The sequence below is a fragment of the Monopterus albus genome, unplaced genomic scaffold (assembly GCF_001952655.1).
Source record: "Monopterus albus unplaced genomic scaffold, M_albus_1.0 scaffold470.1, whole genome shotgun sequence".
NCBI lineage: Eukaryota > Metazoa > Chordata > Actinopteri > Synbranchiformes > Synbranchidae > Monopterus > Monopterus albus.
This window is the reverse complement of record NW_018128350.1, coordinates 107,640-118,988: the sequence shown is the minus strand read 5'-3', so window position 1 is coordinate 118,988 and position 11,349 is coordinate 107,640. Positions and strand designations below refer to the sequence as shown.

General features: G+C 41.2%; 1 protein-coding gene across 4 annotated transcripts in view; it reads left to right on the top strand.

The window, feature by feature from the left end:
- LOC109952528 (uncharacterized) overlaps positions 1-11,349 on the top strand; it is a 60,662-nt gene that overhangs the window by 31,251 nt on the left and 18,062 nt on the right. For all 4 annotated transcript variants that reach the window (XM_020587653.1, XM_020587655.1, XM_020587654.1 and 1 more), the window contains 4 exons: positions 1,565-1,765; positions 4,246-4,322; positions 5,231-5,336; positions 9,724-9,948. In XM_020587653.1, the coding sequence (XP_020443309.1) occupies positions 1,565-1,765; positions 4,246-4,322; positions 5,231-5,336; positions 9,724-9,948 (609 nt within the window). The remainder of the gene's footprint in view (positions 1-1,564; positions 1,766-4,245; positions 4,323-5,230; positions 5,337-9,723; positions 9,949-11,349) is intronic.

The following is an 11,349-nucleotide window of genomic DNA, read 5'->3' as shown; positions in this document are numbered from 1 at the left end:
CGGAGCGTGTTGTGTGAAATCCCCGCGGATAGGAATGGCAGCTCCACACCCAGCCAGCATGGGTCGGGGATTTGCATGGGCACCGTGCCACACTGACACTGATTCTCTTTTAATTGGGTGTGACGATAGGAACTTTGATGGGGTTTGGGGTAGTGTGGACAGAAGGCAGGGAACAATGGCGAAAGAAGTAGTCAGATTGTTTACTTAAGTAGCAATACCACAGTGTAAAAATACTCTGTTACAAGTAAAAGTCTTGCATTCAACATTTTACTTAGGTAAAATTAACAGAAAATATACTTTAAGTACCAAAGGTAAATGGCAAAATGTACATCAAATTATTTAATGTTATTGATCTGTTATTGTGTACATTACATTTAATGTTGTAGCTGGTTATACAAGTTATACTGTAGCTAATTTTTAATCCCTTATTATGCTTTTAATTTAAAGTACTGCTGGGTAGCTTGTGAATATTAAACCAAGGATCAATAAATCTTGTGATTATACTGTATTTTGTTTTATTAACCTCTTTCTGAAAAGTAACAAGTAATGAAAGTTATCAAATAAATGTAGTGAGTACAAGTACAGTATTTAAGGTTAAAGTGTGAATTAGCAGAAAATTAAAGTACTCGAGTGATATACACATACCTCAAAATTACACTTTAGTACAGTACTTGAGTAAATGTACTTAGTTACTTTCCACCTCTGTCAGGAAAAGGTAGAGTCCTAATCCTGTTCAAAAGTCACTCTGTCTAATTCTTTTTGAAGGTCTAGTTGTAAATATCTTGATTCTTTGATAAATTGCCTTGAATTTTGTAAAGACATACCAGGATGAATCTTATTGGCCGAATGCCTACCTAAACATTATACCTGGAAAAACAGCAGCATATTAGCAGTGTGAGCATATTAGCATACTGACATTAGCATTTTACAGAAAGTGCCTCTAGTTTTTTAGTCTTATATCAGTATATTGACTTGTTCGTAGTTTTTTAAATTCAGAAGAAGCTAGTACACTCCTGCCACTGTCAACACTAGGTCTGCTGAAAAAGCAACATTTTCATCACAGGTCTGTGTCAGGTGTTCTAAAATATCAAAACAACGTCCTTATACTATAGACGTGACAACCAATGAAATGAAGTAATTACATAAACTCAGTAAAGCAAAGTATCTAAACCTTTTACTTGTGCATAATGACTGAATATCAGTGCTTTCTGTTGTTTATGCTATTATTGGACTAATGCACTGATTCATTTTCTTTGTTGGAAGCTTTACAATGTAAATTAGTGTCATTGTAAAAATCTGGCAGCAAGGTTCCAATAAATTGTACATTTTTAATAAGCCCGTTTAAACACTTCTTCCTGACAGACAGTAGAACTGGACTTTAAAGACCTGTGTAAAACGTGTTTGTCTGCTTACTGTTTGCATTGCAGGTCCTTCGGTGCTCTGTTTAGTTCTCCAAATGATTCATCTATGCAAACACAAACCTGTTTGACAGAACTTGCATTGTTATTTATTATGTGCTGCAGCACCCCAAGATATTTTAAGCTTTTTTGTCTTTCCCTTGCAGAGCTGTCTCCTGGCCTGGCAGCACTGACGGTGGGCTGTGACTCGGGAAATCTGGGCTCCCTGTCCCGGGTGCAGCTGCTCCTCCTGGACCGAGCGGTGCCAGATACCCTGCAGAGTCCCTTTGATTTGGAGGAAGAGTTCTCACTGGGGGAGGACTGGAGTGATCTGAGGATGCAGGATGATCCAGACCTGACCTCAACAGGTATAGCTCTTCATGAGAGAGATGCCTGATGAGATTCTCAGGAATTATTACAAATTTAATCCTTCTTTTTCCCTATAAACCAATATAACAGCTTCAATGTAATAATAAATGCACCCAAGACACAGTGACAGAAATGCTATTCAATACTAAAATCAACAATTTTGAACAAGTTTGACAAAAGAAAATTCAATTCAAGGTCCACTAACAAGCTTCTGTCCATTTCTCAGTAAGATGAGATAATTAATTTAAAAATACTTTATCTGTCCTGGGAGAAAGTGACGTTTGTGGGCACTTGAAGGAAAGAAATATGCAAGCAGTGTATTGCCAAGATTGAATATAATCCTGTAAAAGCTTCCACGTACATGTCATATAAGTGGCTTGGTAATGCCAGGAGGGAACTGAGCCAAAAGAGACAACTCACACACACTACAAAACTGTTTTAAATCATGATGTAGTTTCCTTACTGACACTAATTCAGTCAGTAAGTATGCAAAATGTCTGTGATTTTAGCTGCGATTGTGTGAAATCTCCCCTGTGATTTTTGTCAGTGTATTTATAAAGTGCACTGGGACTGACAGGCAATCTCAGTGTACTGAGTGTAAACCGCCTGCGCCGACAAATCTTTCAGACAGTTTGAATGTGATTGTTTGATAAGCAAAAACTGTCACTTTAACAGCAGGGACCAGTCAGACAGGTGTGTTCGTGTGTGTGTGTTAGAAGAAAACACACAAGACCAGACGGGGAAAAACACAGCACTGTTAGTTGTGTGTTTTAGGTCTGCGGTTGGCCTTGAGAGCAAGTGATGCCTTTATGGCGTCGAGCGGCTTTTCTTTTAATGAGCTGCGATACCTCTCTCATCTGCTCCGAGGCATGCCGCTGCAAGCTCCTAACCGCTTTTCTCCGAAGGTGTGGCAATTGAGAGGAAAGGTTTATGGAGATATCAGGATGTGCCAAGTCAAACCGCTATAGTGGATCATTAACAGGGAAAGTCCGACTAAGATAACTGGAGACACTTAAAACCGAGCACTGCATACATAACAGTGGATAAGAAAGTGAGAAGAGTGTGTACAGAAAACCCATTTAGTCTAGTGCCTGTTTTTTATAGTCTGATAACATGTCTGAGAGTGAGATAAACAAAGCAGATGTTTAAAAGTTCAGTTCAACCAAATACCAAAGAAACAACTCTCACTTAAGATAATTTTGGGTTTATTTCTGCAAGTTCTGAGATATTTGTTTCTGAATTTTGTGCATCTATCCCAGTAGAATGGAGATGAGTGGAATGTCATTTTTGGTGTAAATAGATTTAGACAATTTAAAAACAACATCACTCTCCAGAAGGTGTCACAGTCACACTAGCAAAGGTCTCATGAGGTTGACTTTAGCGGTTTAGCTTGAAATGTCTCTTTATGGATAGATGTGAAATTTGCCACAGAGTTTTAAAGTCCATAGAAGATAAACTCCAATAACTTTGGTGATCATCTGACTTTTTTGTCTAGCATTGTGATCAGGTCAAATTTATCCCATGGTAGGATTTAGCTCGAATCACAGCTAAGTGCAGTCACACAAAGCTGCCAGCATGGCTGTGAACTCTTACAATGCTACATCACAAGACTAAAAACTGCAGCATCACTGATACTTTCATATTGTTTTACAGCCTGTTTTAACTCTGCTTAATATTGATTTATTACCTGTGCTGGACCTAAGTTCCTTGTGATACTCTCCTTTTTCCATGCTGAGTATGTGCCAGTACAGACATTGAAACAGATCCACAAACCTCGTCAAACAGTTTTCACAACAAACTACTTTCTGCTGAAGAAATGGTTCCCATGAAAACTGCTGACTGTGAGGTTTGTGAATTTTCCATTGTAAAATGAACACAGTTTTTTTGGAAAGAGGTGTTACTGTTGAATATTTAAATGTGAATTTTCAGTGTTATGAGTAACACTATTTAAATCCCATTCACCTCCACTCTACTAGTATAGCTGTAGAAATCCCAGGCACAAATCTCATAACCTGGAAAAATAAAATCAAAACCTCTACTAGAAGAAAGTGAGAGAAAATGTTTATTGGAAATTTACCAGTGAAAGAGTATATTCACGCATCTGTGCCACCAATGTTTACAACAAGAGAAAATCTGAGTTTGCTGGAAGCTTGTCTTCCTTCTGTCTCCAGAACAATGTTTGCACCTGGCACGCTTCTGTAGACAGGTGCTCCTCCAGTGTTTTGTTGCTTCACTTTTGGCCATTATTTGCTCACAGATTAAGAGCCATAATTGGAATTAATACAGTACATTAGTAATATCTGTGCACACACACTGAAGTACAAAAGACAAGTGCATGTAAGTGTGCGCTGGAGGCAGGCATTTATGTACACACGTGTGTGGACACACACGTCCGTCTGCCTGCCTACACCACAACTGCAAACACAGAGTTGCTTCCTCTCCCTTGAGTTTGACCCTGTTTCCTGCATGGTTTTGTCAGGTGTTTTGAGGCCTTTCACAGCTGGCAGCAGCTCTGAAAGGTGCGACTCTGCAGGGAAACTCCTGGAAAACAAATTGGTGAGTGCCGCTGCTTCTTGTGAAACCGCTTTTCACTCTCTACCCCCCTCCTTCGTTCGTCTGTCAGATTTGTTCCAAAAGCAGGACTGCGGCTTGTCGTGAGCAAACACTAGACCTTCGTGAATGAACTCCTATCAGATAATACCCCCAAACCTGGTACACATAATCTCCCTCCCACACAAAGGCCCCCTTTTATAAACTTGAAATGGCATGCATTTATAACTGTCATTCCATTAAGACGAGCCAAATTGTTGTTGATAATTGAGACACAATATAACAGAGGGCATGTAGCATGCAGCAGGTGTGTGGTTAATCAGTCACAGGCTGCAGGAGGGGGGAGACCCGACTGTACAGGAGCAGGCAGCCTTTACACCAGCTCACTGCTCTGTCAATGGGGGGTATGCTGGGCTAAACGCCTGACATGGTGGAATTCTTTTGGAGGATGCACCACCTCTAGGATCAGACAGGGGTTGAGGGGTCAGGGGGATAAACAGGGCTTGTGCATGCTGGGCTGCAGGGGAATGGACGCAGGTGCTCCACGTGATCTATGATTAATCTCCTCTTTATGACAGATGAGACAGAGCCTCTGAAAAGCATGAATGAGACCCATAAGCCCCCTGCAATTATGCCCAATCACAATAAGGAGCTGGAGTGCTCAGAGTAGGAGTCATACAATCATCTGCATAATGCACGTCAGCGAGCCAAGTCTCCACACACTGGATTATTTATAATGAGGAGGAGCTGATAAAGCAGTGCTATGTTTTGAGTTTCAAAGTTGTAAGAGCTGCTGGTTCTGGGAGTAGTTTGTGATTGAGTTATATCCTCAGTATTCTTCAACAGAAAACACAGGAATCTCATGGATAATTTCACAACTGTGACTAAATTTTCTGTCTTCTGTTTCCTTGTAGGATCAGTCTGAAGGAGGATCTTGGTCACCGTCTTCATGGATCGTAGACCCGAGTCCATCATGCAACATGTTCAGATCCTCATGTTCTCCCTATCCCCCCAATCACAGTATTGTGTCCCTTACATTTAAACAGAAAATAATTACTTTTTATAATCTGTATGTGCTGCTATGGCAGAGCACTTTTCTGAGCCTATAGCAACAATATTTCATCAATACAAGAGCCTGACTTCACCATTAGCATCTGATCCAGTAAAAGCCCACTCAGTCCCTGTCAGCTCTGGTTTATTAGGAGCCATTGTCTCCTCACTGTCAGTGCTATGTTTGGCGTTCTCTTGCCTCCGGTACACTTAAGCCTGCTAATCCTTGCTAGGGCCAGCTGGCTCGCAGTATCACCTTCACCTGTGTGGCCAGCTTGTGTACATTTGTGAGTGATGGTTTAGAGGCAGTGCTTACTGTACAGACTACAAACACTTGCAGCACAAGACGAGGCAAAGGTCAGGAGCACTGTCACCATGTGGAGTGGAGAGCCATCCTTGAGCTAACTGATCACTCTTCACCTTCATTTGACCACATCTGTCAGGCTGTGGTCTGTTTCTTTGGCAGTGCTGACTCACTGGTCCAGTATCAGTCATTTTGCTACAATGCTAATGATCCATGGTGTGTTTCCTAGAGGATGTTACAAATACATCCATCATCTCAGAGATTGTGTTTGAGGGCCAAGCTGCAGCAAAACTTTTAGGCCAAAGGAGTGGAGACTTTCTAATCCTCTGTGTCTGATTTCAGGCTGCTGAGTTTAGTTATTCACAAATAAATACATGTACACACAATACACATTGTATATAGTACCTGCCAAAAGTATGGAAACATAACTCACAGCAAACTCCTGAAAAAAAAAGATGTCATCCAGAAGATTTTGGTGATAGCTTGCGTGCTTTGACCTTTTAGAGGCCAAAGGCATGGTCACACTGGGGGCGGAGGGGGGGTCATCAGCAGGGCATGGAGAGGTCACGCCTGAGGTCACATGGCATCTAAAAGATGCCCAGTGTGTGGTATGTCTTTGTGTGGATAGGTAAGATTGGGTTACCCTGGAGGTGCTAGTAGTTCAACCTTTCAATAGGACTCCTAAGTAAAGGAGAGAATGACCCCATTTTGACTAAGTGTATATGAGACGGTTGAGAAAATGGGCTTGTGATACCATTTGCATGAGGAATAGCTGGTTGAAGTTTATAGAATTTGTGTTGAAATGGTTAATGGCAACAAGTCTCAAGTTCAGTTATCATTTAACATCTCTTTGTATTACACAGTTTTAAATTTGAAGCTGCTCTAAACAAAATTTATATCTCAACAATGGATCAGATGATTATGTGTAATGTGAAAGGGGTGCAAACCCAGAGAAGATCATCATCCAGATTATCATCTCAGCTTTACAAAGCATGTTAGTCTCTCAGCTGCGTGTTTTGGGTTCCCGGCCTCTAGCCATACTGGTTTTTATTAACCTTGTTTCTAGCAGGAGCTGCCCAAACATAGCTCCATTCTTCTACATGAGCTGATGTTGCTGCACATCTGCTGTGTGTATAATTAGGCAGCTCTTTGCTCACTATATCAACTTTTGTTAAGAAAAATTTTAAAAATCAGTTATTACCACTTTGATATTTTGTGGTTTTGTCTGCCTGTGAGACAAAACAAGCAAGTTCAGCATTTTCAGTGTTATCCATAATGATTTAGACCAAAGGTTTTCACAGTGTGAGCTGCACCTCCCCAGGTGGCCACGTGACAGTATATGGTGTTGTGGGAGAGGGGGATGTGGAGGGAGAGTGTCAGACTTCACCTGATGTAGACGACACAGTTAGAATTTTGGTGAGTTAGTGTTGCACGCCCATACAGTTGGGAAACACACAGAAGCAGCAGAAGCCATGATCTTCAGGATTTTATTCCTTAGTACTGATCAAGCTCCAACATTGCAACCAAATATTCTTTAATTAGAAAAATGTTGTTTTTCAAACTTAAAGCCACAGATGAAACTATACACCTGAGTAGTTTGCATCGCTCCTCAGTTGATCTGTTAAATATACATTTTCATTCAATGATTCCAATTTTTTGTTTGTTTTCTTTTGTTTTGTTTGTTGTTGTTGTTGCCTGTTCCACATCAGTGAATTGTTCAGTTCTTTGGATCACTTAACAGTGTGATTCTGAGATTAAACCGAAGCCATAAATCAACTGTGATCAAATGCTGCTGCTCCCCAGTGAGGCTCATGATAAGACCTTTGTCCATTTGTACTCATCAGGAATTCATAGGTGGAATAACCCCTCCCCTTATAATTGTGTCATGACTGTTTCCCGGCTGCCCCGGTCAATGTGCGTTCACCCCGGTGTTTAGCATTCAGCTGCTACTGAAGATGTTAGTGTCCAAATGAATGTAGCGATGTGCAGGGCCACAAAGGGCACTAATCTGGACTGACCCTGGTGGATTGTTCTGGAAAAATGAGGAAGCTCGGGGACAGATTAGGACCCAGAAAGACTGAGATGGTGCAAGCAGAGATTAGTCATGTACTAAGCAAGGAAACCCCCCCCACCAAAGGACCACACACTGACAGTGTAGCCATGTCTCCATTGTCTCTAAGCCACTGCTGCTGTGGCCTCATTGGCCATTGTCTCTGAAATCCTCCAGTGTTTCCCCAAAAACCTGGACTCAAACCCTTTGACTGGCACTTGTCAGGGCTGATAGAGAGGGTGACATGTTGGGAAAAGCTTCGATAAAGGAGCCCTGAAAGGAAAATCCCCTGCCCATGAATAATAATTTGGCGAGGATTTTCCTTTTTATTCTTTCTGCTGTTCTTTCAGAAGATAGAGGAGTGAAAGCTCTGGGTGGGCATCAGTGAAAGGCCTTGGTACATAGATTGTCTCGCTGGTGCTCATCCCTTTCTCAAACATGCAAAGAAAGAGATACAAGTCCAGCCTTCTTGCCTCTGCCTGATGCGTGCTGCTGGACCATGCTGCAAGGGGAGTGTGTAAAGGACGGACAGTGTGTTTTGTGGGTGGCGTGTTTATTGTCTTCAGTGGCCTTTTTAAGTTCGGCGAGGGGATTTGACTTGGCCGTTTGCAGCCAAATCCAGCTATCTGCTGTGTTCAGATGCTGTGGTTGGTATGGTAACCTGCTCTGTGTGTTTTAGATGGGCTCTTGTTTCCAGCTTGGACTGACCACTAATCACTGCTGTGCATTCATGGATTAGGTCGTGTTGGAGGTTAGGATAGGATGGTTTGAAAAGAAGGAAACCAAATCCTGAATAATAATAGTCCTGTTTACATCTGCCTTTAAAGACTGTACATTATAAAAACAGGCTGAACTTACAGATTGTGTCTAACATTGAAATCTTTACTAGCCCAGCAGAAACTGAGCCATCAAAAATTTGATGCTTAATAGTTTGTGTAATTTTACCAAGGGAAAAAATAGATTGATGATTTGTCAATCTCTCAGTTTTATGTGTTTATAAAATGCAGATCTTTGGGTTTTAGACTTTCAGTCAGACAATTTGAGATGCTGAATATGTGGGTGTTAAACCAATGTTAATAATTTCTTCACATCACAATCATCCAGGTGCCCTTGTAGATATCCCAGACATGTGGTTTATGTTGCATATGAAAACACACGGAAATGATTTGTGCTTTGAAGATGAATACATTTCTCATCTTGTCACATACTTTGGTGACATTGAGGCTTGAGCAGGACACAGAGGCTGGCGGAAGCACGTGATTGTGCGCAGTGTGGCGGGAGACGGCTTGTCAAATGAGACATAGCTGAATCAATCTGGGCTGCTGACCTCTGTGCCCTCACTGACAGGAAACATGAATCCACGGCGCCATGTCTGAAAGCCTGATGAATCTTTTGCCTGTCGTCTCCTCAATAGTCGAGCTTTCTGCTCCTTATGAGTGGAACCATCTCCAGACATTTGAATTATTGTTCATGCATTAACACAAGTATCACTCATGTTTGCAAAAGTTAAACAAAAGAAAAGAGTCAGAAGCTTTAATGGAAACTGTTGCACAACACAAACTGAGCTTTCCTTAAGCTCAAGTTTGCAATGATGGCGCTTTTTATTTCTGAGCTACTACACAAAGTAGTGTATTCTGTGGACTTTGTATTTGGAGATAATGGAACTCTTAACTGGCTGGGCAGTGACAAAAAGGATGGCTGTTTCTGAGAGAGTTTGCTCCTTAGTGAGACACTTAAAGAACTGAAGGAAGATGAGAATGTAGAGTTTCTGAGGATAATGTGATGAGAATTACTGCTTATTAAAGGCCCAGAAATGTGTTGTAGTGCTTTTTACTAAGTGGCTACCTCCACAGGAGCAACAATGAATTACAGGGCTGTGTTGATTACACTGTGATATTTGAAAGGTTAACCCCTTTACTAAGTGATAAATACATTTCACATAATACAAGCCTACTAGACTGTTTGTGATATCTTATGTTTTATATGGTGTGCCTTTTCTCCAGGTTCCAGCACAGATCAAGGGGGCCCCACTGAGAATGACATCAGTTATCAAGGATGGGGGGACCAGGTTGAGTCCTCAGCTGGAGGAAGGAGGCCCAATTTTCTTGACCACAGAAATGAATTGACAGAGGAAAGGAAAACAAAGGCGCTTCACATGCTTTCCAAACTGCAGGACAACACGCCTCAGAAGAGCAACACGCACAAACATCACTCCAACTTTGAGGATTGTGAGTCTATTATAAAAAATAATTTGACTATTTTATGGCTTAAACTTTAAGGCCTTCAAGCCACTTTAACTCAGGTTGTTGCTGTTGTTTTCCATCATGTAGCCCTGCAGTGTGATATACAGCAATCCAATACAGTCCTAACAGCTCATCTGCATTCTCTCACCGGAACAAGTAGTACAAGCAATCTGAAGTGCAGAGGGAATTTCATATGATTTGTCAACTGTAGTTAAATCCTTTCTGAAAGCCAGTAACTAGTCATAAAATCAAGTGAGGCAGTACATGAAAAATCAAGTAATAAATGATGAAGTAATACATGATTAAATACAGTGCAGAAAACTCAAAGCTGCCGAGAGTCAAAGTACAACAGTAAAAGAATATAACCTCAAAAATATTAAAATGTTTTCAGCATATTATTGAGTTTCTTGGCTCTATTAACCAAGCTGGACATCCTGGGTGATATTTCCTTGTTTCTCCTTAAACAACATGGTCACACCAACACCAGCTTGCTTTTTTTTGTAACAGGAGGCTGATTTTGGTGTGAACATTAACTAAAGCTGTCAGTGAACTCATTGTTTAAAAACATGTTGAAGCTAGTGTCATTCACTTTTTAGAACTACATTAGGCTATACACAAGTCAAATAAGGTGCAAGCTCTACGATATAGAGAGCTTCGGTCAGGTCAGTATGATAAATTTAAATAAGAAAACAGACCCCTGGTGGAAAATGGTAACATTATATTTAACTGTTTAAAATCAAAGGTTGTTCAGCTCATTGGCGTTTGAAAGCTAAAGCTGTCTTTGTCTGCCAACACTCCTCTGTGCATCCCGTTCACACAATAAACCGTGTAGGAATAACACAAATACTCTAATGCATTTACCAACAGTCCTCTCGACTCTAAACATTTCCCCTCAATTACAGCACTTGATTTTTAGAATTGTCTTTTTTGCAAACAGGAGTTTAGCCAGGAGTTCTCCAGTTTCCCTCAAGTGCTTAATTTCTGGCATCCAAGCCTTTGTGAGAGTGCCGGGGCTGGCAGGTCCGACAATAAGCATCCACACCTAAGGTCAAGGCTGAGGGGCAGGCCCTCTGCAGAGGTCAGTGAGGTCAGAGTTCTACTGTGAGTGCTGGAACCCCTGAATGGGACTGATTGGACAGGTTTGTTCAGACGGTAATCAAGCAGGATGAAGAACCCTGCAGCTGTCTCACTATTCTGCAGCCAGGTTATTACTGATAGAAAGCTTTTGTGTTGCTACAGGAGTATGGACCGTTGTCGTATGAGTGTGTGCTTTTGCACTTATTCTTGTGATAGCCAGGTTGAGTTTTATCACAACAGTGTGAGGACAGCTTTGCAATATAATGTTGGCTGGTCTTTGCTTGTTTAAAGCTGCTATCATGAAGAATT